This window comes from Oncorhynchus kisutch, linkage group LG3 (genome assembly GCF_002021735.2).
Source record: "Oncorhynchus kisutch isolate 150728-3 linkage group LG3, Okis_V2, whole genome shotgun sequence".
In the NCBI taxonomy this organism is placed as follows: Eukaryota; Metazoa; Chordata; class Actinopteri; order Salmoniformes; family Salmonidae; genus Oncorhynchus; species Oncorhynchus kisutch.
The window spans coordinates 36059684-36085478 of NC_034176.2; the positions used below are offsets into that span (position 1 = coordinate 36059684).

General features: G+C 43.9%; 1 protein-coding gene across 3 annotated transcripts in view; it reads left to right on the top strand.

Moving 5' to 3' along the window:
- Positions 1 to 6204: 6204 nt before the first annotated feature.
- gnb1l (guanine nucleotide binding protein (G protein), beta polypeptide 1-like) overlaps positions 6205 to 25795 on the top strand; it is a 29692-nt gene continuing 10101 nt past the window's right edge. The window contains exons 1-6 of one of the 3 annotated variants that reach the window (XM_031805191.1): positions 6205 to 6344; positions 13159 to 13330; positions 19650 to 19811; positions 20027 to 20152; positions 21552 to 21714; positions 23298 to 23390. In XM_031805191.1, coding sequence (XP_031661051.1) covers positions 19702 to 19811; positions 20027 to 20152; positions 21552 to 21714; positions 23298 to 23390 — 492 coding nt within the window. In that variant the 5' untranslated portion in view covers positions 6205 to 6344; positions 13159 to 13330; positions 19650 to 19701. Of the gene's footprint in view, positions 6345 to 13158; positions 13331 to 19613; positions 19812 to 20026; positions 20153 to 21551; positions 21715 to 23297; positions 23391 to 25795 lie in introns of all 3 variants that reach the window. The other 2 variants (XM_031805195.1, XM_020473974.2) reach the window with 2 other exon arrangements.

A 25795-nucleotide genomic window follows, 5' to 3' on the forward strand; every position in this document is an offset into this window, starting at 1 on the left:
AATCATGATATCATCCACATTAATGTAGTCATTTTTAGAAACAATAAAAGTGACTCCAAAATGACACAATACATTATTTACCATTCATTTCTATTGTGCACAAAATAATCTGAAACACAACCAAAACAAACAGCAAATGCATCCAACAAGTTTGTAGAGTCACAAGCTTGATGTAATGATTGCGTGCTAGGAATATGGGACCAAATACTTCACGTTTGACTACTTTAATACACATAGAAGTGAATTTGTACCAATACGTTTGGTCTCCTAAAATGTGGTGGACTATGTCCAAAAAGTGCTGTAGTTCACCCGATGGATGGAAAATACCCTCAAAATAAAGCTGACAGTCTGCACTTTAAACTCCATAGTCATTGTCTTTCAAATACAAAGTGCTGAGTACAGAGCCAAAACAACATAATTGCCACTGTCACAATACTTTAGGAGCTCGCTGTTGTAGAACCCGAGAGAAGAGCGTTCCAAATGTATACCTCTGTGCACACGAAATGACTCCCACTGTTTTAACATGACAGTTCTATAAAAGGGACGTCAGTCTCACGGCCGGGCAGCAAATCTCAGGATCAATGCACATAGGCCAGTGTATATATATATATAACTACAGTAATTTGTGTATGTAATGTAGCCCTTTGGCCCTGTGTCATACGTTATGACAAATGAGCTCAGTGCCAGAGTATAGGCAGGGTGATCATTATGTGGAGGCCTATACTGTTGGAACAGTATCCTGTTGTGTTAGGCACTCACCTTTTAGCCAGTGACAAAATAGCTCCCCGTCCCTGCCACTTCCACTGGCTGGGATGGGAAAGTCGAGAGGACATGACCTTGGGGAGAAATCCCAACTTTCCCTGTAAAAATTGAGGAGTTCCAGGAGCAGGGTATGTATCCTTTCCCTACTGTGGCTGACTCTTGCAGTAAGTGGCCATGAGAAACAGCCAGGGCTGCACCATCCGCGCCAGCAGTAGGGGGGAGTTTCACAAAGCCCTGATAAGAATATTAACTTCAGACACTGTGTGCTCCCCCTCCTCTCGACCAGTCCAGGGGAGGATGTCTTGATGGTGGTGTTGCTGATTATGACAGTGCATCTCCTATGTTCTGTTGTGCTCTCCCAATGCAGGCTGAGCAGGCCAGGGTCTTCATTAAAAGTGTGTTAGGTTGCCTCCCCTGTGCTCCAGCCTCACCCATCTCTCCTCACCTTCCCTGGCCTGAGATTTCTCCGCTCGCACCCCAAGCCAACAGCCCACCTCACTTCAGCACTGACGTCCAACAAAAACAGCAGGACCTGGGAGAACCCATGGATCACATTTTCCATAATACCTGGTTGTGCATATCTACCCCAAACCTCCCACACACACACACACACTATTATTCTCTCCCTCTCGTTCTCACACTCACACACACTATATTTTCTTACAGAACAAAACTCCAGCATCATGTAAGATTTTGTATTGTTTTAATGTAATGAAAAATCATTGTTATGCTTCAAATTGTCCAATTAACCTATACAGACATCTGTGCTTGGTATGAGAGCCCATCCTTGAACAGTATTAATCATTGGATTCACCAGGATGTTGAATGCTTAACTTCAAACTTTAGTCTTCCAATATACATTTTGGTGAGACTGGACTGTGGCCCATTGGCCAAAATCCTCTGAAAGAGTCACTGCCTAGAGTCGACTTCAGACTTAACCACATCCACTGGATACATGATGGACAAAAACCTCAAAGTATATTGTTTATTATTCCCGTGTGAGAATTCCTTGAGCGCAGTGCAAGGTGATGACTTATAGTGGCAAGTGTTTGTAGGTGTTTTGAAGGTCTGTAGACAGTAGATACAGGTGGTCTCCACAGCACTCTCCACATTATCCTAATACCTCTACTCCTCTTCTTCAGGTATTTCCAACACTAAGTTTACCTGACAAAATTATATACCTAAAAAAAATTGAGAATGCTTGAGGATTAGCTGGATATAAGGATGAACAACTACATTTCCTGGTAGTTGTAATGGATAGCTCATGCTGTGGTGGCTGTTGAAAGGCTTTGCCAGTTCCCACAGCCATGCAGATGTGGCCCTGGCTGGCTGCAGTTCTGTGAGAGTCTGCTCCACTGTCATTAAGGGCTCTGAACCAAAGGAAAGACAGCATGGCACAGCATGGTAAACTGGGTTAGACGGCATGGTAGACAGGGTTAGACAGCATGGTAAATTGGGTTAGACGGCATGGTAGACAGGGTTAGACGGCATGGTAGACAGGGTTAGACGGCATGATGCAGCATGGTAGACAGAGTTAGACGGCATGGTAGACAGGGTTAGACAGCATGGTGCAGCATGGTAAACCGGGTTAGACGGCATGGTAGACAGGGTTAGACAGCATGGTAAACCGGGTTAGACGGCATGGTAGACAGGGTTAGACGGCATGGTAAACAGGGTTAGACGGCATGGTAGACAGGGTTAGACAGCATGGTAGACAGGGTTAGACGGCATGGTAGACAGGGTTAGACGGCATGGTAGACAGGGTTAGACAGCATGGTAGACAGGGTTAGACAGCATGGTAGACAGGGTTAGACGGCATGGTAGACAGGGTTAGACAGCATGGTAAACCGGGTTAAATGGCATGGTAGACAGGGTTAGACGGCATGGTAAACCGGGTTAGACGGCATGGTAGACAGGGTTAGACTGCATGGTAGACAGGGTTAGACGGCATGGTAGACAGGGTTAGACAGCATGGTAGACAGGGTTAAATGGCATGGTAGACAGGGTTAGACAGCATGGTAAACCGGGTTAGACGGCATGGTAGACAGGGTTAGACAGCATGGTAAACCGGGTTAAATGGCATGGTAGACAGGGTTAGACAGCATGGTAAACTGGGTTAGACGGCATGGTAGACAGGGTTAGACAGCATGGTAAACCAGGTTAAATGGCATGGTAGACAGGGTTAGACGGCATGGTAGACAGGGTTAGACGGCATGGTAGACAGGGTTAGAAGGCATGGTAGACAGAGTTAGACAGCATGGTGCAGCATGGTAGACAGTGTTAGACAGCATGATGCAGCATGGCAGACAGTGTTAGACAGCATGATGCAGAATGGTAGACTGGGTTAGACAGCATGGTAAACCGGGTTAAATGGCATGGTAGACAGGGTTAGACGGCATGGTAGACAGAGTTAGACAGCATGGTGCAGCATGGTAGACAGTGTTAGACAGCATGATGCAGAATGGTAGACTGGGTTAGACAGCATGATGCAACATGGCAGACAGTGTTAGACAGCATGATGCAGCATGGCAGACAGTGTTAGACAGCATGATGCAGCATGGTAGACAGGGTTAGACCCATGATACAGCATGGCAGACAGGGTTAGACAGCATGGCAGACAGGATTAGACAGCATGATGCATCATGAAAGACAGGTTTAGACAGCATGATGCAGCATGGCAGACAGTGTTAGACAGCATGATGCAGCATGGTGCGGGATGGTAGACGGAGATCTAGACAGATAGTGTCTGATGGATCACTAAGGGTTGTTGCTTTTAGCTGTGTTATCTAAAGGAAATGGCTCAATTGCCTTGTTCTTGGGTCATATACTTGGTTTTAAGTTTCTTTGCTGTCAACAAGAATATAATAATAACAGGTATTAGGCACAACACAAGCAATAAACATGTGTTCTATAGGTTTTATGTTAATGTTCCAGTTTCCACTGTATGTATTCATTACTGTATGGTATGTATCCATTACTCTATGGTATGTATCCATTACTGTATGGTATGTATCCATTACTGTATGGTATGTATTCATTACTGTATGGTATGTATCCATTACCGAATGTATCCATTACTGTATGGTATGTATCCATTACTGTATGGTATGTATCCATTACTGTATGGTATGTATCCATTACTGTATGGTATGTATCCATTACTGTATGGTATGTATCCAATACTGTATGGTATGTATCCATTACTGTATGGTATGTATCCATTACTGTATGGTATGTATCCATTACTGTATGGTATGTATCCATTACTGTATGGTATGTATCCATTACTGTATGGTATGTATCCATTACTGTATGGTATGTATCCAATACTGTATGGTATGTATCCATTACTGTATGGTATGTATCCATTACTGTATGGTATGTATCCATTACTGTATGGTATGTATCCATTACTGTATGGTATGTATCCATTACTGTATGGTATGTATCCATTACTGTATGGTATGTATCCATTACTGTATGGTATGTATCCATTACTGTATGGTATTTATCCATTACTGTATGGTATGTATCCAATACTGTATGGTATGTATCCATTACTGTATGGTATGTATCCATTACTGTATGGTATGTATCCATTACTCTATGGTATGTATCCATTACTGTATGGTATGTATCCATTACTGTATGGTATGTATCCATTACTGTATGGTATGTATCCATTACTGTATGGTATGTATCCATTACTGTATGTTATGTATCCATTACTGTATGGTATGTATCCATTACTGTATGGTATGTATCCATTACTGTATGGTATGTATCCATTACTGTATGGTATGTATCCATTACTCTATGGTATGTATCCATTACTGTATGGTATGTATCCATTACTGTATGGTATGAATCAATGAACTAACGCTGATGTCTTGTTGAGTGTTTTGCACTGGATGGTTGGTGTATCTCCTCTGTGGTGAGAGAGAAGACCATTCTGAGTGAGTGACAGGAGACTGATTCTAGTTCTATCTACGGTTTGGCTGCATGGTCAGGTCCAACCAACAACAGGACCCGGCTGGGCTGGACAACCTAAAGTCTTTCTAATTTGGTGATGAGCTGTAAGATGACCTGCTTGCCCCTTCTCTCTTGGTTGGATGGATAATAGTGATCATAGTACCCCCCCCCCCCCCCCTCCTTGCACCCAGGGAGACCGGGGCACTGGCACCCAGGTGCACTGGGCTGGCAGACATTGTCATCCACACGGGGTAAACTGAGACACAGCCACCAATAATTGATGAAGATGTAGGGCATGGCATTTGACCAGGCCAGTCAGCAGACATGTTCCTGTGGCCCTCCACTGGTCATAATCCTGCCACCTCCATTAGCTGTAATTGATTTAACCACAGACGCCCCTCCTTCCTCCTCTCCCCTCCTCTTCATTCCCTCCATCGACCGTCTGCATTCTCTTCCTCCTCCCTCCCATCACATTAGCTACAGGTATATGAAGTGGTTCTTTCTCTCCCACTTCTTTTTGGTTTTTCAGCTGTGGTTGATGTAAAGTAATCATTCATGACCATGTGTGTGGCATATTTCCAAGCCCTCATAAAGACAATACGTCACACTGTACATTAATTCTTCTTCATGCCAAATTCTTCCTTGGTCCCTAACAGTATTTTTGACCGAACACCTGTATTCTTGTATTCTTTATTGTTTCATTTAGGAGTGAGGGGGAATGGCTCAATGTAGCCATCTTCCAGCCTTAATCCATGGCCCCTAAAGAGGTTTAAAACACTCTGGTTACATCTAATCTTCTCGCTCAGACCCAGCCGAGCTTGAAACCTATTTTCTATGATAGGAATGGACAAATAAAGGTCTCTCCCAGCACACTCATGAAAGGACACTGTGTGCTCTGTGGATTAGGGGCTTGTTTTTTTCTCTTTCTCAATTAGACTGAAAAAAATATATTTTTAAATATAGTCTCGTTTGCTCAGTATACCTTGCCAAAGGTTTTGCAGATTCTACTCGTCTATTTTCAAACCTCAGCTGTGCTCTCCAGAAACAGCATATTCTGTCTTTGACGGGACTCGGGATCTCTCAAATCAAATCCAGGTTTCAGATTGAACATATGCAGAGAATATTTAGATTGCATTGCTAAATTGTCAGTGGTATTATTAGTGACCACCTTACAAGTTGAGTGGCTTTTATGGGGCTTCATATTTTCATATGCTATGACTGAATCTGATAGATTTAATAAATGTGAAATTTGTATTATCCTTGGGCTATTCATATAGGCCTACACTCAGATTCAGACGTGTTAGGTTGTGCCATTAATTAATTGTAAACACAGCACACATCTGATATAACATGTTATATTATCATGATAATTTCTCTTTAGTATTGCATTTACTGTAGGCTAATCTTTAGAAATTCTAATTGTTTCGTTTACACTACGAGAGAAAAGGGCACTCAGTTGGCGTTGGTAGAGCCAAAAGCTCAGTGGTCCAGCCTGTCAGCGCATGAACTGCAACAAAAAGAATTCAGGCACTGGTAAGGACGACTGAAAAGAAGGGTCCTTCAAGTTCAACCGGCGCTTGTTTTGCATCGCTTCCCTACGCTTTGCTAAGGTACCTTCCTTGACACCTTTCAAATTACATGCACATTGATAATGTATCGTTTTTCCTATTGTTAGTATGACTGGTATTTGGACTCACGTTAAAGAGCTAGTGCTGTGTTTTTTTTGCAAATGTTGATAGCCTGTGGACTTAGATAGCTAATAAGCACACTGCATTGGAAAGCCTGTGCTAGCTAGGCTAACGTTAGCTGGGATAGAAGCTTCTAGCGAGTAGTTAAATATTAATATCTTAAACGTTGACAATACATACAATTGTAGTGTAACTGCATCTGTATAGGTAAATCAAGCTAGATTGCATTGTTTACAGCAAACTCTTAGATATGAATCCCTGCTAGATCCCTGCTTCCTGTTCAACACCAACGTTAGTAAGAGACTAACACCAACATTAGTAACAGGCTATCAAGGAAGAATAGTGTCACACAGGTTGTTATGCACACACTTTAAACATGTCAGGAGAATGTGTGATACAAGAGTGCAGATGAGAACAGTGATTAAATTGAGAGCCAAAAAAGTTGTCTAACTAGTTAGTCAATTTTATTGATTTGTTATGTCTTGGAGAGGGCACATCAGGTGGTTAGCCAGAGGAGTACAGCAGTGGTGTAGGCTGGTGATGAATAGCAGCCAATCCTCTTGTCCCGCTATCCTGAAGTGTGCAGGTAAAACCCCAAGAGGAGGGAATTGGTGATAATACAAACAGATAAGACAGAGGTACCTGTTGCCCTAAGTCAGGACGATGCAGCGACAAAGTGCTCCATCAGTGCCTGCCTGCCTGCTTGATTGAGGCTTGTATGGTATTAGAGTCCCTTATCTACCATGGCCCCAGTTCAGCAGTCACGCCATTGACGGGAACAATGCCTCCTCTTCCCCCCCCATTGGCGCCATGAATGACAGTGGGCTTGGGTGCACTTGTGTCTGACTTTACCCTCTATCTAGGCTAGCTGCCGCTGTGCTGGGGTGTCAAGTTATTCCAGTCCAGATACCCTCCCCACCAGCCGATCAGTCACACAATAAAAGGGCGTGTGTCCCTTCCACTTCCTATGCTGTTGAATAAACTGAGGTTTTATAATGGACCCGGGTCTCCATTCAGCCTGTTGGTTTCCTCCTCGGGAGAATCTGATAGTATTGGCAGGGATGTGGGGAGGGTCGGAAGAAAAGGCTGACTAATGGTTAAAGAGTCAAGGCAGCCTGGCCCCCAGGGAAGTGGAAATACCCATGGAGGAAAAGGGAAACGCGAGATAAGACTTCCGAGGCGCAAATTGAAGATGTTGGAAGAACCGTCCACGTTTACTTTTTGTCAGCCAACAAGATGAGTAGGCCTAACAAACAGCAAAAGGACTGGCCTATATCAATCTACTATCCCCTATAGTACAAAAGTTGACCTATTTTATTATGCGAGAAATAAATATTCCAAACATAGTACAGCGGTCCCTGACTAAAACAAATATTGGTCGACCGAGAATCGTCCTGTTCTTTCAACCAATCGATTGATTGAAATGTTTAAACTTATTTTCCATGTATTTATTTTATTTATTTAACCTTTTATTTAACCAGGAAAAGCCCATTGAGACCCAGAGTCTCTTTTTCAAGGGAAGGTAGCAACAATCAATACATTACAGAATTAAAAGATACAACAATACAACAACATGATCCAGCCTATAAAAAAAAGCATTTACACTCCTCTGTAACAGAGTCTCCCATCAATATTTTGAATGAATTCAGTGTCACTAACATATCTAGATGAAGCATGGATTGTAGATTATTCCATGTGTCTGGGGCACAAGAAGAGAAGTCTTGTCTAATACTGTGAATGTCCTGGGGACTTTATGTAGCAACCACCTAGCAGACTGGGTATGGTAACTGCTGGTGGTGAAGTAGACCAGACTACAGAGGTAAAGAGTGAGTTCACCCAAAGGGGCTTTGTAGATGAACACATACAAATGTATCTTTCTGCGCAAAAAAAAAAAGTGAGGTCCAACCTACCATTTGGTACAATGTACAATGGTCGGTGAGTGGCTTGGCATTTGTAATAAAGCGCAAGACAGTCACACCCTATGTGTTTGAATAAAATCAACTACATATGCACTGAGACTGTCTGATGCTTTAAACACTGTTTGATTCAATAATTATGACACACAATTGACTAAAGAAAGACCCCGACGGTCACACTGTTTACATTGTTTTTTACAGACAATGTCTGTGTGACTGGAGCACATTGTCTCGCGCTCCACCCTACTGCAGCAAAAAAGCACCACAGCAAGTGTTTATTGCGCTCTGTGTGCTGAAGATGCCACATCATTTTATCCGTATATTTTATTACTTGTTTCAGACTGAACATTTTTGTTACCGAAATCTCTAATTTGTTTAGGAAAAACATCCACTATTCCCTCGACCCTTGCTCTCTTTACTTGACCAATAGGGTCTGATCTATAGCCTATCATAATCACATCAATACATTGGTTATAACAAACTCTGAACACAGTAACACATGACAATAAAATAGATGAGGAGGATGTGAAAAATGTACTTGAAACGGGCAAATGTTTACTGGTTGCTCAGGAGGGAAAGGGGAAGTCAGATCTGTGGAAGACATTGAGTTAGTTGTGGAAACTACTGGAGATCCAGATAAAGGAGGGTATAGGAGCAAGAGTTGCGAGAGGTATTGTGTGTCATGAAGTTGATGTCAGATTACAATATACATTTTTCTGACCATTTGGAACAGTGTAAACAACACTAAATAAATACATGTACCGGAGTGTTGTTTCTAACGAGAGAAATGATATCTAAAGCCCTTATTACAGAGCAAAAAAACGGTTGCATGCGTTCGTGAATTGCCGTTTATTTATTGTTTAGGCTAATTATTCAAAGCTGAAACCTCCCTTTTTGATATTTATTTAAAAACTAAAATGCTTGATTGCATTTCAAAGCATGAATGTCTTGTGATACACTAGGCCAGGGCTGCCCATCCCTCTTTCTGGAGATCTACTGTCCTCTGGGTTTTCTGTCCAACCCTAATTTAACATACCTGGTTCTACTTATTAGCTGCTCAACAAGAACTTACCTAGCTGAATCAGATATGCTAAATTAGGGTTGGATTGAGAACCTACAGCACAGTTGATCTACAGGAAGAGGGTTGGGCAGCCCTGCACTACACTATATATTGAAATATAGGCCTAAGTAAGTTACGGTATTAAGACCAAACAGGATGCGCTCTTAGGCCTACAGTTCGATGGTGTTTATACAAGGCTGCTATACTAAACCTACTAATGATAATGACATTACTTATTATTATAATGATGATCATAATAATAGTAATTATAACAATAAGGAGATCAAGAAAAAGGAGTGTATAGGAGCGAGAGACTCTTTTGAACAGTGTAAAGAACACTGAATAAATGATAAGCAATACCAGTCTATTATAACCAAATAAATTGTAAAGCCTTTATTACAGCATAGCAAAGATTTAAAAACAGCTGAATCTGTGAAATTGCTTTATCCAACATTTTGCCATTGCATGAGGCTTGGTGCTCGCAGAATCAGTAAGCTATTAAACACTCAAACAGGCAACAAAAGCAAAATCTGTCTCAGTTCTGTAGATCAATATGGACTATTTATAAAGCCAGGCACATTTTAACAGTTAGGCTATTGATTATAGACCTAATTAAGTTTAGTTTCCCCTCTCCTCAATTTTCGTAGACAATTAGGCTAAGGCAAGGGCTGTTTCCTTGTCTCTGCTGCTGCTGGCTCGTCCTCTGCTTTTCCCATGGTTCATTTTCATGCCAGCCAGGTAGGCTATACTCCTGTTGTAAAGAGAAGCAATGTGCGTAATATTAGGAAAGTTGAGAAACATATAGTAGGCCTAGCCTATAGAAAGCTGATGGGATCCTCCTCTTTTTATTAGTGGCCATCACTCTGTTTTCTCCCGCAATTACATAGCCTATAGAAATGTTGCGCAACTTGAGCTCATGGGCTCTCATGAAGTGTTTGATTAGATTTTTCATATACATTTCTATTGATGTCAGAGGGATTTAAAGGGACAATAGTACCCGTTAGCAAGTTTGGTACCCGTTAGCAAGTTTGGTAGCCTACTAACGACCATTGGCAGCATCAGAGCTTGGAGAAGCCTAGTAACGTTGACTAAAAGGTCATGTGGAATTTGACTACGGTCATGACTTGTGACCACCGGTGAGGCGGTAATACAGTCACCGTAACAGCCCTAGATGTGGGGAGGGTCTCAGAAGAAAGGCTGACTAATGGTTAGAGTCAATGCAGCCAGGCCCCAGTGAAGTGGAAGTGCCCACAGAGGAACAGCGAGAAAAGGGGGAAATGCAAGATAAGACTGTTCCAATAAAAAACAATGACTAATAGCTGAGGTATGATCTCACTAAAGGAGGCATTTCTTAGTTGCCATGGAACCTACCGTAATGTGTTTAGCCAAGTAGGTCAAACCTGTAGTAGAAATATATTGTTAATTAAAATAACCTGTAAAAGCAGGCTATTCAGAATGTGTGTGTGTGAATGCTCTGCAAGGTGCTTGTCATTTTCCTCATGCTTATCAAGGCTGAAATTTGATGATTATAATCAGACCCTGGCCCTGTTCTCTCTACATAATGGGTAGTGGGAGACTGGGTAGTATATTTTCCGTAACAGCCTCCCTGTGATCTGTATGTCCTGCTCGTATTTATGAATGGCATAATATGACAGGGGCAGCTCAGGTGGGTGGCTAACTATCATGTGAGAGGCAGCTACCAACTCCAAAGAGCCACTGAAGGAATGTGGTCTGGACAGCCGTTATTCCACAACTTTGAAGCCCCCCCCCCCCTTCATATAAGCAGCAAGCTCTGCGGGGCAGGGGACACAGGTAGTGGCTGCGTTTGATCTGAAGGTCGCCAGCCCCTTGCCGGTGTTGAGCGATACCTGGCTGGAGGAGCTGGCTCTTATTTAATAACATGAAGGGGAAGCGGACTCTCTCATAATTAGGCCTAATTACCCCACAGGTGTTGACAGATGGGCCGAGAAGAGACACGCTGCCTTTATCCACGGACTTAGAGTCAGATTACCAGAGCTGTCTTATCTGTTACAGGGCCAGTAGGAGACTTACTCTTTCCCTCCCTGGCCTGGCTGCCTGGCTCTTCCCACTGGGACAGGCAGGCAGATCTGGTCCGGAGGAGCTCAGGTATATTAATCAGTCAATGTGATTTATTATTCCCTTCCTCCCTGTCCCACAAATTTAATTAACCCTTCTATAATTTCTTGCGGGTAGGCTATATGACAAATTCCCTGACTGACCCACTGGTTTTATCTGTTGGTTCAATCATTTTTGAAATGTCGGGTATTTAGTTTTATTAACTTGGGGGGGGGTTAAGACCTGTGGTTTGCCCAACAGTGATGATCCTCCACAATAGCGTGCGGCCTACTAGCCTAGTGTCCTATTTGCCTTCTATAGACCTACTGCTACAACTATCCATTCCTCCACACAAAAGGTGAGCATGCGAGGCGTGTGTGTCATATATTTTAGAACTCATTGTTTTGAATTATAATGACCCAACCGAAGCCAGGCGGGCAGGTTGTCCGCTTTGACGCCTTGCTCAATTAGAATGTCTCTTTTTGTGTTTTTGTCTGGCACTGTAGTCACACAGGGAAATGTTGTCTTTGTTCACTTTTTTCCCAAGCTCATTTCAGTTGAGAGGTAGCGACAGGTTAAGGCTTTACCATACATGTTAAATAACATCAACGCATCCACTTAATAGAAACACAACATCGCTATCAGCGAAGGTGATTGGAGATATGGACTATCCTGCTAGCATACAGGCTCTGCCTGTCCTGTCCTTTCCACCCGCCTCACTCTGTTTGTTCCGCCCAGCCGCTTCTGGTGAGTTTTTCGCTTAAGTACAGTATTTGTCTTGATTTTACATCAGTTTTCATACAACATTTGGACTAGAATACCAATTACAGCTTTGTTTGCTTGGTTGCCGCCTCAGGTTAGCGTGAAACAATTGAAGAGCCTCTCTGAATGGGTTTGAGTGACACCCTGTCACTGGACTGTTTATTTGTGTAGTTTCACTGCCTTCCACATGTTTGTATTGGGGTTTTTGGCTGACTTGCTAACAACCAGCCACCACAACAGCTCCATTGTTGGGGCAATCACAGACAGCGGCTCTGGAAATGCTGACGCCACTAAACAGAGGATGAGGACAGTGGACTGAGGAAGCCGTGGTGTGGTAGATGGGGTTGTTTCTATTTCTACCTCCACTCTATTGTTGGGGGATGCAGGCTGGGTGGTGGGCATGCTACCTACTTCTGTGATATTTCCCCAACTGCAGTAGTTTCCTTGTCAATCATCCAACCCCCCCCCCCCCCCCCCCCCCCCCCCCCCCCATGCACAGCCAGTGTGTTTGATTGACATGCAGGCGGTTGGTCAGGGGAGGAATGTTCTGAGGCCCAGGCAGTCAGTGTTTGTACAACGAAAGCACAGTGTGGTTCCAAACTAGTTGAGCCTCAGCCCAGCTCCAAGAGCTGTAGGCCTGCAGTAGTACAATAAGGGAAAGGTACCTTAATCCACCTGTTGTCAGGGTGAGCCTCCCTGTCACATACAGAAACGGCAACAGAAACAGCACGACAATAGCTATGGAATGTAGCCTGGCCTTCCCACCCATCCTTTCACAACCTCAGGCTTAACTAATATATCTTCACAAACTTCTACGGTTGCCATTTTGTTCAATTTCTTCATACCCCAATGTAGGTTACTACACTGAGTGTACAAAACATTAGGAACACCTTCCTAATGTTCCACCCCTTTTTGCCTTCAGAAGAGCCTCAATTCGTCGGGGCATGTGTCGAAAGGATGCTGGTGACTCCAATGCGTCACACAGTTGCCAAGTTGGGTGGATGTCCTTTGGGTGGCGGACCATTCTTGATACGCATGGGAAACTGTGGTGGTGAAAACCCAGCAGCGTTGCAGTTCTTGACACACTCAAACCGGTGAGCCTGGCACCTACTGCCATACCGCGTTCAAAGGCACTTAAATCTTTTGTCTTGCCCATTCATCCTCTGAATGGCACACAAAGTATTCAAACCCCTTGACTTGTTTCACATTTTGTTACGTTACAGCCTTATTCTAAAATATATTTACAGTTTTTTCCCCTCATCAATCTACACCCATTTATATAAAAAATAAATAAATCACATTTACTTATGTATTCAGGCCCTTTACTCAGTATGTTGTTGAAGCATCTTTGGCAGCGATCACAGCCTCTAGTCTTCTTGGGTATGACACTACAAGCTTGGCATACCTGTATTTGTGGAGTTTCTCCCATTCTTCTCTGCAGATCCTCTCAAGCTCTGTCAGGTTGGATGGGGTGCGTTGCTGCACAGCTATTTTCGGGTTCGGTCTCTGGCTGGGCCACTCAGGACAAGTCTCTGAATGTCCTTGAAACCACTCCTACGTTGTCTTGGCTGTGTGGTTATGGCCGTTGTCCTGTTGGAAGTTGAACCTTTGCCCCAGTCTAAGGTCCTGAGCGCTCTGGAGCAGATTGTCATCAAGAATCTCTCTGTACTTTTCCCCGTTCATCTTTCCATTGACTAGTCTCCCAGTCCCTGCCACTGAAAAACATCCCCACAGCATGATGCTGCCAACACCATGCTTCACCGTAAGGATGGTGCCAGGTTTCCTCCAGATGTAAGGCTTGGCATTCAGGTCAAAGAGTTCAATCTTGGTTCCATCAATCCAGATAATCTTGTTTCTCAAGGTCTGAGAGTCCTTTAGGTGCCTTTTGGCAAACTCCAAGTGGGCTGTCATGTGCCTTTTACTGAGGACTGGCAACTGTCTGGCCAATCTACTATAAAGGTTTGATTGATGTAGCGCTGCAGAGATGGTTGTCCTTCTGGAAGGTTCTTCCATTTCCACAGAGGAACTCCTCTCCCTGAGCAAGGCCCTTCTCCCCTGATTGCTCAGTTTGACTGGTCAGCCAGCTCTAGGAAGAGTCTTGGTGGTTCCAAACTTTTTTGGGGGGGGGCACTGTGTTATTGGGACCTCCAATGCTGAAGACATTTTTGGGGTACCCTTCCACAGATCATGGCCTTGACACAATCCTGTCTCTGAGCTCTACAGACAATTTCTTCGACCTCATGGCTTGGTTATTGCTCTGACATACACTGTCAACTGTGAGACCTATATAGACAGGTGTGTGCCTTTCCAAATCATGTCCAATCAATTGAATTTACCACAGGTGGATTCCAATCAAGTTTTAGAAACATCTCAAGAATGATCAATGGAAACGGAATGCACCTGTGCTCCATTTCGAATCTCATAGCGAAGGGTCGGAATACTTATGTAAAAAGGTATTTCTGTCTTCGCTTTGTCATTATGGGGTATTGTGTGTCGATTGATTAGGGGAAAAAAATATTGAATATATTTCACATTAAGGCTGTAACGTAACAAAATATGGAGAAAGAGAAGGGGTCTGAACTTTTCGAATACACTGTACACAATCCATGTCTCAATTGCCTCAAGGCTAGAAAATCCTTCTTTAACCTGTCTCCTCCCTTTCATCTACACTGATTTTGAAGTGGATTTAACAAGTGACATATCTTTCACCTGGTCAAGGGCTCATAGCTTTCACCTGGTCAGTCTATGCAATGGAAAGAGCAGGTGTTCCTAATGTTTTGTACAGTCAGTGCTTTAGATTATTAGGTCGCTTGTGGTAAACCTATAATATGCTTAAGATGTAGGCCTATGTCTCTGGTTTCTGGTTAGACTAGTCATTTATGATGATGCAGTGACCGATTCCAGAAGCTTTAGGGGATCCTCTTTCTCTCTGCTTGAGCGGTCAGACCCTGGGTGATAGTGTGATAGTGGTGGCTGGCTGGCTGAAGTGGTAATGGGATAGTGGTGTGGGACTGGGGATGACTGTGGTCTTTGTGATGGTTCGAGTTAGACGGTGGTGCAGGTCCCCTCTTCTTAATTAGGGAGGCTGTCCAGAGGTCTGTCTCTCTCAGCTTCACAGATTAACATGGACAATTGAACCAATAACCTTCTGAAATGAGCTTCTCCAAAATACCTGCGGCTCCAGTTTCAGCGTGTGCTGATGTGGAGGGCAAGGGTTAGCCTATAGGAGTAGGGGTGTGTGTGATTATAAACTAAGATTGCCGAAAAAGGAGTAATACAAAAGTCTTGAAACAAAATCGGTCTATTCTCACGTTTCTTACGGAGCGATTTCAGTGCCAACAGAGATTGTATTTGAATTCCATCATTTTTTACTGTGTATTAAGATAATGAACTTGAACTTGTTTTTTGATGATAATGCAATTTAATCATTGAATTCATTCATTTGAATTTATCGTTCACGATTTGAAACTGAATTGAATGAATTGCATTCAGCTTAAAATTTCCATTTCAATTTATATATTCAATATTTATATATTCAGTTTCAATATAAATGCTATATATTGCATTCATTGTCCGTGTATTAAGTTTACAACCAATAATTTAAGTTTGTCAACGTTTCATATATTCAACTTCTCCGGTGCATTCAGATTCCGTTTTTAAATTCAGTTCTCTAAATTCAGATTCAAAAACAGACACAACGTCCTGGTACTTTGCCAGCCAAGAAAGATATAGAATCAAACGCTCTCTGTTGTCAACAGTAGCCTCTAGCTTCAGAAACCACCAATGTGACATGTTGAATTGATTTCCTTCCTATGAATTTGGCTCTAGCGTTTTAACCGTTTTGTCTATAAGCTAGTATGACCCCATTCCTGAAAGCTAAGACTCTCCCCTCTATGATGATCACAGGGACTAGCCTTTCTACTCCTTGTTTAATATGTGACTGACTGGTTTTGAACCAGGTCTCCTGCATTTTACAAGGCTGTGTTAGCCCACTTAGCTTAAGCCTATGGGGAGGAGTTCAGGAAGCTGACACAAATCTTCAAGTCTCCAGCAATGTTAGGCCTTCTCATCAAAATGGCATGGTTCATCAAACCACCGCAGTTAGGTTTCATCCCCCCTTTGACCTCACACTCAGAGATCACAGCACCAATATAACTGACTGGGTTTGAAATCAGGCCTCCTGCACAACAACAATTTCCGGAGGATCTGTGCACCACGTTTAATGAGAGTGCAGCAGAGGTGGTTTGGTGATCCATGCATGTGATGAGCAACCTTGCCTGAGACCTGAAGACGTGTTAGTTTGACTGATGGGGTTCTAACCATAGATAGAACTGTTTTATATCTCAATGGTTCTAACCCAGGTCTCCTGTTCGCCAGACAATGCAACTTTGCAGGTCTCAGACAAGTTGCTCATCCACCCCCCTTTGACGACCTCCTTGAATAGACAAATCCTAGTCACAAGACCAATCCCTAGGCTTTAGCTCAGCAGGCTAACACAGTCTTTGTCTAGTCAGTCACACCGTTATAATAACTTCCCTTGCTGGAGACTTGAAACTAACACGTCAAACGAATACGTCTTCAGGTTGCTCATCACATAAGCATGAATCACCAAACTATGCTCTTTTTTAAGGAGTAACCTTGCTGTATCTTGAAGACTTGTATTAGTGCAGCAGGTGGAGATCTGTGAAAGTCACTCCTCGGCCTGAAGTTTCGCCCATTACGCAATTGAAGAAGGCCTTTTTTAATAGCACGATGTGTTGGAATGCTTCAGGAGGGTGGCCAAGAGTCTTTTCGGGGCAGAAGTCCTGAGTTCGAGTCTCCGTATGAGCTGAATCAGGGGGAAGCGGTACTCGCTAAGCAGGCAGCGTGACGTCCCTTACAATGGTGCCACTGGACTTGGATCTACAGTTGTGCTGAGCTCAACCACTTGGGTCACCGTGGAGTGAGTTTGGGAGGTGAATGTAGCAGATGGGGTTCTGTGAAACTCACTCATCAGCCTGAAGTGTCACCCCTTGGGCAATTTGAAGAAGGCCTTTTCAATAGTGTGTTGGGTTGGAACACCTCAGGAGGGTGGTCACGTGTGTTTGTGTTTGCGAGGCAGATGTCCCGAGTTCGAGTCTCGGGATGAGAGGAATCAGGGGGGGAAGCGGTAGGCTACTCGTTAAGAAAGCAGCTTGTTGTCCTGAATGTTACAGGGTTATAGAACTATATTTTTATGGTGGCCAAATTAAGTTTAATACAAAAAGTTTTTTTTATTCTAACGTCTCCTGCGCGGCCTGTGAATATAATAAAGGTGAACAGAAGGCACGTCCATGTTCAAGAGTCTTCGCTTTCAGGAATGGGGTCATAATACCTTATAGCCAAAATGGTTCAAACGCTAGAAACAAATTCATAGGAAGAAAATCTATTCAACATGTCACATTGGCTTCAGAACCGCCAGCAGCTACTGTTTAACATACAGAGCATCTGTTCTCCTCTACCTTTCCTGTCTGGAAAAGTACCCGGATGTGGTTTTGAATCAGAATTGAATTGAATATATGAAACTTTGCTAGAATTGAAATTATAAACTCAGGAAAAAAATAAATGTCCCTTTTTCAGGACCCTGTCTTACAAAGATAATTAGTAAAAATCCAAATAACTTCTCAGATCTTCACTGTCAATGGGTTTAAACACTGTTTCCTGTTTCTTCACTGACGAGTCGCAGTTTTGTCTCACTAGGGGTGATGGTCAAATTTGCGTTTATCATCGAAGGAATGAGCGATACGCCGAGGCCTATAGTCTGGAGCGGGATCGATTTTGGAGGTAGAGGGTCCGTCATGGTCTGGGGCGGTGTGTCACAGCGTCATCGGACTGAGCTTGTTGTCATTGCAGGCAATCTCAATGCTGTGCATTTCAGGGAAGACATCCTCCTCCCTCATGTGGTACCCTTCCTGCAGGCTCATCCTGACATGACCCTCCAGCATGACAATGCCACCAGCCATACTGCTCGTTCTGTGCGTGATTTCCTGCAAGACCGGAATGTCAGTGTTGTGCCATGGCCAGCGAAGAGCCCGGATCTCAATCCCGTTGAACACGTCTGGGACCTGTTGGATCGGAGGGTGAGGGCTAGGGCCATTCCCCCCAGAAATGTCCGGGAACTTGCAGGTGCCTTGGTGGAAAAGTGGGTAAACATCTCACAGCAAGAACTGGCAAATCTGGTGCAGTCCATGAGGAGGAGATGCACTGCTGTACTTAATGCAGCTGGTGGCCATACCAGATACTGACTGTTACTTTTGATTTTGACCCCCCCTCCTTTTGTTCAGGGACATATTATTCCATTTCTGTTAGTCACATGTCTGTGGGACTTGTTCAGTTTGTCTCAGTTGTTGAATTTTGTTATGTTCATACAAATATTTACACATGTTAAATTTGCTGAAAATAAACTCAGTCGAGAGTGAGAGGACTTTTCTTTTTTTGAGTTTAGTTTGTAAACTTGATACACATACAATTAATGCAATATCTACCATATTAAAACTGAATATATTCATGTTGAAATTTGAATTTTAAAACTAAATGCAATGTTAATTCAATTCAGTTTCTAGTCCTGAACTACAAGTTCAATTTGAGTTGAATGATTCAGTTTGTGCATGACAAATTCAAAAAGGTTTAAATTCAAAATCCTGCTGCTGCCGTTTGAGAAGCGTATGTGGATCGAAACTCGAGGGAAAATCCTGACTCTGTGTTTGCAGTAATTAAGCTGTCAAGTGGTGGGATTTAGGACGTATTGAGTAAGATCAGCTCTTATCATGCAGGCCTAGAAGGACGAGGAAGAAATATCTCATCCACTTCTTCGCCTAATGCCCACAGGCCTTATTTATGTAGTGAATAGATACTGTCTATTAGACATTCTCAAATTATTACCATAATGGAAGATGGCTGAGGATTTGAAGATGTATGAAATATAGTCCTTTTGACACTGTCCAAAACATTTGTTTTTATAGCAACAAATGAAGATGGATACTAAGGCTTGTTTTAGGCACGTTATTATTATCCCTCTAACTTGCACAAATTCCTTCTACAAGAGTCAATCTAATCAGCTCTGTCTGGAGAGTAGTATTCATTAATTCCCTTTTGTTAATGGCAAGGTCTTTCTCAAACATAGCTGACACCGTTGACATCAGCCCAGGCTTGCGTGTTAGCCAAACTCCATCTCACTATCGGATCTGGATTTGGATCTGCACTGATTGGAATAATTCACCTAAATGAAGTTAAAATTACACCCTCATTCCTTTCACTTATTATCAACCCCCTCAATTCCATTGTAATCAGAACAGGATTTACCCAACTCACTTCAAACAGTCTCCATTGTTTGGTTGACCTCTCTCCTTTTTAACACAGTTCAGTTGTGACTGCGGGATCTTGCTTGTGTTCCAGTGGATGAGATGACTGTGGTGGTGACCTCCAGAGCTTCGAGAGTGACCCAGTGATGGCTCGTCCTGCCCCTGCTCCCCTGTACACCCTGAGGGGGGCTGGATCCCCCCTTAATGCCTTGCACTTCGGCTGCTGTGAAGGGGACCCTCCCCTGCTCTTTTCTGGGTACGGGATCACGCCCCGTCTCCATTGAACAGCTGAGCTGCATTAGTAGCCAGACACGTAGCATTTGTCTTTTTTTAAACATGTCCTTGTTGAATGGTTGGGTATATGATTTGTTGTTTTTGAAAACGTCTCATACGTAACAACATGCTTTAGTTACATGCAGATGACTCTTTATGACATAAGAATGATGAGGACTTGAATGTTGTGTTGTGTAGCTCAGGCCAGGGGTCAGTCCATGTGTGGAACCTGACCACCAGAAGAGCTGAGAGGGTTCTAGAAGGTCATTCTGGAGCCTCTGTCACCTGGCTCAACATGCTCTACTCCAGAGACGCTCTCATCAGGTAATGACGAACTACCTTACTGACAATATCAGGCCTCAACTGCTCTTCAGTTTTTACTTACCATGTGCATTGTTTAGCTGTATGAAATTAGCCAGGTTCAATGTTAGCATGACACAAGCTGAATTAAATGTAAAAGGATTTGAAAATAGAAACGCTTGGTATACACTGCTTGCTCTGTTGACATTGCAGCGAGATTTGCTTGTTTTTTTTGTTGAGAAATCTTCAAGACAGAACTGGAATTTCAAATTAACATGAAAAGCGTATACCATCAGAGACTCTGGGTTCGCGCCCAGGCTCTGTCGGGGCCGGTTATCGGCGACGCACAATTGGCCTAGCGTCGTCCGGGTTAGGGAGGGCTTGGCCGGTAGGGATGTCCTTGTCTCATCGCGCACCAGCAACTCCTGTGGCGGGCCGGGCACAGTGCACGCTAACCAAGGTTGCCAGGTGCACGGTGTTTCCTCCGACACATTGGTGCGGCTGGCTTCCGGGTTGGATGTGCACTGTGTTAAGAAGCAGTGCGGCTTGGTTGGGTTGTGTATCGGAGGACGCATGACTTTCAACCTTCGTCTCTCCCGAGCCCGTATGGAAGTTGTAGCGATGAGACAAGATAGTAGCTACGAAAAACAATTGGATACCACGAAATTGGGGAGAAAAGGGGTCAAATTAAAATAAATAAAAAATTATAATATATGAAAATACTACATGTCACTTGTCAATATTGATATTCATCTTACCTCTTGTTTTATGTCCTGCGGATTATAAAAGATGATGAATGAGCCTGTCAGGTAGCCTTAATCCTCGCACAGATTCCTGCTTGCTTTACAAGGTGCAATTGTCCAGATTTCCTATTGCTTTTTTTCTGTGGTCTCCATTGATTTAGTCACCCGAATCCTGGCCAACCTACTAGGGTAAAAACTCCAATAACGGATTATGATAGAGACATGAGGTTGAACCATTGATTTTCTTATCAACTAGATTCAGCCATGGGCCGATTTTATAATATTTTTTTATTGAGCAGATTGTCGGGGGGGGAAGCATAATTACAAATAATTTGTAGACTGCAAATGAAGTGCAAGAAGCCCAAATGGATATAATGTTTGACTAAAACATAATAATTTCAAGCCTTGCTTACTTAATTATGTGTGGGAATACATGAACAGGTTTCTTAAATAAAAATCACTTGGAGCTGATTTCCTGGTGTTAAAGTATTTTTGTCCAAAAATGCTCCCCAAAAATTGGGGGGCCAAATAAAAGCAGCAGCGGGAAGAGTTCGGGCTGCTGGCTGCCCGTTGGGGAACCCTTGCCCATACATCTGTAGCCTCACTGCGGGTGCCATGTTAACTGCAGTCTTTTCTGTAATATGTTAGTGTGTGATTATGATCCGTGTACTGTCGGTCAGTCAGGGGCGCGACATGCGTGTGTGCTTGTGGGACCTGGCAGAGGGGCGCAGTGATGTCACGGACGCCCTGTGGACCGGCAGTGTGGGGTTCTGTCGCTGTTCCCTGCTAGAGACTGGCCCTGGGAGATGGCTACTGGCCCACGCTGGAGAAGCCATGGAGGAGGTGAGAGAGGGAGGGGAGGGGCTGAGGGATGATGAGAGGGGGGGGGGGGCGAGAGAGATTTGTGTTTGTGGAAGAGCTTAAGCCTCTCTGACAGAAACTTGTGAGCAGGCGTAGGTTTAGTGTGTATCAGCCAATGACAGACGAATGATTGCACATTTCACCTTCCCCCCCACTTTCATGTGAGTTATTCTTAGTGTGACAGGCGGCTTTCCAGGCACCGTTATTGCCTTCAGATTCGTGTTATTCACCCTGTTCTGATGAAGCCTCACATGAATGAGACAGATGTACCGCCGCTAACTTCAGCCTATAGAGACCGGCAGGGCGAGGCCACGGGGCGCCTGCAAGACCAGCACCCTCAATAATGACATTGTGACGGCACTCATGCGTGCGCACACACACACACACAAACCCTCTGTCTTATCACTCTGTCCCGCTCTCCTGTCTCACCCCTGGCTGCCCCACAGTCATCCATGCCTTTCCCACAGTCATCCATGCCTTTCCCAGGGGATCCTAATCATAGGTCTAGACCCATGCCTACACACACACACACACAGCTACAAAGCATGGCATGCTGGTGTAGATCTGAGCCAGAGGCGGAGGGAGGGAAGGAGTTGCACCATCAATTTGGGAGGCAGGCAGGTTTAATGTTTCTCCCTCGCTACCTCGTTGCCATCGGATTGCTTCCATTGCAAAAGCATTCATTAAAAGAGTGGGTGTTTTATTTATGGATATCAGTGTGTGCACCTGAGGCACAGCGAGTGAAGCAGCTACTTAAAGCCCTCTTTGTCTGGTTGGCAAGTTCGGGGTAAACATGAGGCACCCCGATTAAAATACAGATCACTCCCTTAAACGGGATGTGGAATCCGATTGGTCTGCGTAACGTGATGTGTGAATCGGATTGGTCTGTTGAACAGGATGTTTAATCTGAGCCTTAATGAGGATGTATCTCTCTGTTTCTGTGTCAGTCAGAGAGACTGAGTAGTCTAGCCATAGGGGCTGCCTCCCTCTCATTAGATTGTATCTAGGTACAGAGACGGAGTAGCTATAGGCTCTCTCTCTCTCATGGGCTTTCATTAGACTGTATTTTATCAGTGAGTGCCAGCGTGTCTAGGTCAGGAAGTCAGGTCTTATTGGGATGTATTATAGACTGTAGCTCCGCTCCCCCCTGTTTGAGTCTAAGAAGAAGAAAACGGCCATAAAGTGTAAAGCTGTTATGTTTCCTGTTGCTGCGCTTAAATGAGGGATTCAAGTTTGAACTTGATTAATGAAAATGAAAAATAAATCAATTAAGTGACTGGCACCCGGCCTAAAGTTTGCCTTGTCTCCGTTGTTCATGTTTTATATTTATTATGGATCCCCATTAGCTTCTCTTCCTGGGGTCCAAACACATTAAGGCACTTACATCACACATAAAACAAAATACAGAGCAGTACATCATATAACATTATTACACCACGACATATCTGCTTGTTTGATCATCTCTTGCCTGGGTGGGAAAGTTAATGACTTAGTTTGAATGTAATAACCATGTAGAACTCCGCTTCTTATTCTGCCTGAGTGTCTGACTGTCCCTCTTCCTACAGGTGAAGATCATTGAGCTGCCCAGCAAGAGCCCAGTTTGCTCCCTGATACCACAAGTCAAGCTGGGGATGGTCATGTGCATCAAGCTATGGCAGGCAAGGAGTATCCAATACACTGTCTTGTTCTCCCAGAAGTCTAGGGCTGCGTCCCAAATGGCACCCTATCTCCCATATAGTGCACTAGTTTTGACCAGAGCCCCTATGTACTATAAAGGGAATAGGATACCTTTTGGGACACAGTCTAGCCACCTGCAGCTACAGTGCAGCATCACACTGCACTATAGAGTTCAGTCAGTTCACTTTACAACCATAAAAGGGAGAGAGAAAAAAATGTATTTTCCCTTCTTCTCTCTTCCTTATGAATGTTTCTATTTTTACTGGTTGTAAACGGATTGGCTGAGAGCCTTTGACAAGACGCATACATAAAAGATACGTCAACAAATATGAGACTACTCTTGGCTCTGTGATTTATAGCTAGAACTTGTCCCGGGCCATTTTTTCCAGTGCCTTTCTCGATTGACGACGAGCGAGTCGAGTCCCAACACTGTAATTACAGTGTGTGCAAGGGCTGGGGTTCAACAGCCATATATCAGCCACTCAACCAGCCCTCTAACCACCAGCCAGCTGCACATTGCATCTAAAGATTCTTCACCGCCCTCTGTTTTGTAAATACTGTCGAGTTTTATTCCCCCCCATGAAAGAGACCTGTAATTATTTTCATGGTTAATTAATATTTCTTGCTTTGCAGTATTTCTGATTTTCTGCTTATGCAAGACGTTTAATGCATTGCGACCGGTTGGTTTGATGACACAACAGGGGCGGTTTGGGTCTGTGTTCGTTGGGAGTTTAGTGGCAGCAGGAAGCAGAGCAGACGATGCCGTGTGTATACTGTGTGTTGACCCAGGGCTGTATGTATCACCAGACATCAATGGTAATTGTCCTTTATTGCTTAATACTTTTTTGTTTTCTTTCCTTGTGTTCTTTACTATTTCCTTTCATTAGATTTTGGAAGCCAATGCAGTTTCAGTGTTAAGTGCCAGAAAATATTATTATTAATTATGGAATGTCAATGGGAGGGATACTTTTGCAGTCAGGCAGATCTGTAAGACAACAGGCCCAGGCTGCATTAAATCATTCCAGTTTGATCCTTTCTACACCGGGCCAGAATCATCTGTTACTATCACAGAGCTACTTGAAAACTCACTGCAATGCTGCTGGGTGGAGATCGATACAGAACCTTAACTGCCAGGGGAGAGTTGAAAACAATGTGTGTTTGTGCGTACGAGAGTGTGTACTATGTGCGTGTGAGTGCATGTGTGTGTGTCTACAGTACTGTGAGTGAATGTGTGTGTGTGTGTCTGTACGTCTTTGTGTGTTACACGTTTCTGCGTGTGAATGTGTTAACCAAGTGTTGAGGGGTATAGTAGGTCCAACAGGCAGCCTGAATATATTGCCCACACATTCTGTCAATCACAAGACGCTCACCTCGTTATCCACGTGATCCCTGCTGGTGCAGCCCGCTGTTTCCTCAACCTCTGACCCTCTGGAGGGGAGACAATGAGTTGGCTCTCCTTTCTCTCTCCTCCCTCCATCCCGCCACAGAGTGAGAGCAAGGATCCTCCATCATGCTGACGGAGACCTGAGAACAGATTTATTGGCTCCTTTTAAACGCTCGACGCTGGACGTTTGGAAAGGATTAAATCCATATTACGTAGCTCTTTCATTTGCCCTCCCCTCTTGGGTTTTTGCTCTGTGTTTTTCCCCCTCCTCTCTCCTCCCCAGGCCTCCCTAAAGTTAGCATGCGTAATGGGGTCTGGGTCTGGAAGGTAAACGAGCTAACGGCTCATTCTGATTGGCTAAGGCCGGCGAGCGGAGGGAGAAAGTGCCTCCATGTGTTGTGCGGAGGGGAGATGTGGACATGATGTATGATGTGCAAGGCTTTTAACATGAACAGAGGCTGCCGGCTAGAAGGAAATGTTCCTATACAGATATCCATCACTCTCAGCTCATCGCCCCACAGCCATCGTCATGGCGAAGTGAAGTGAAGTGGAGTAGAGCGGATGGATGGACGGGGATGGGATTGGTTCCGTATGTGCTGCTGTGGTGGGGTGCCCACCGCTCCTTTCCCCTGATCAGTCACATCACCGGGCCTCTCCCTCTGTCTCTCTCTCCCTTTCCCACCACTGGTTTGGGACGTACTGTAGTCTGAGTCCTGTGACTGTGTGACTGATGATGATGAACAGGTTGAGTATGGTGTGCTACATTACATACAGCAGATTGGTAGAGCATGTGTGACCCTTCTTTGGTTATTAAAAGAACACATGAAAAATCCCAAGATCTCTTCTGCTCAAGTCTGACCCTCTACTCAGTGAAGCAAAGCTTCACACACATATATATATATATATATATATATGGTGCCATTCTGTACAGACCTCACCTCACTCTGTGCTCCTAAGCTTTGCTTCGTGTGTGTGATCAAAAGTAGTGCACTTTATAGGGAA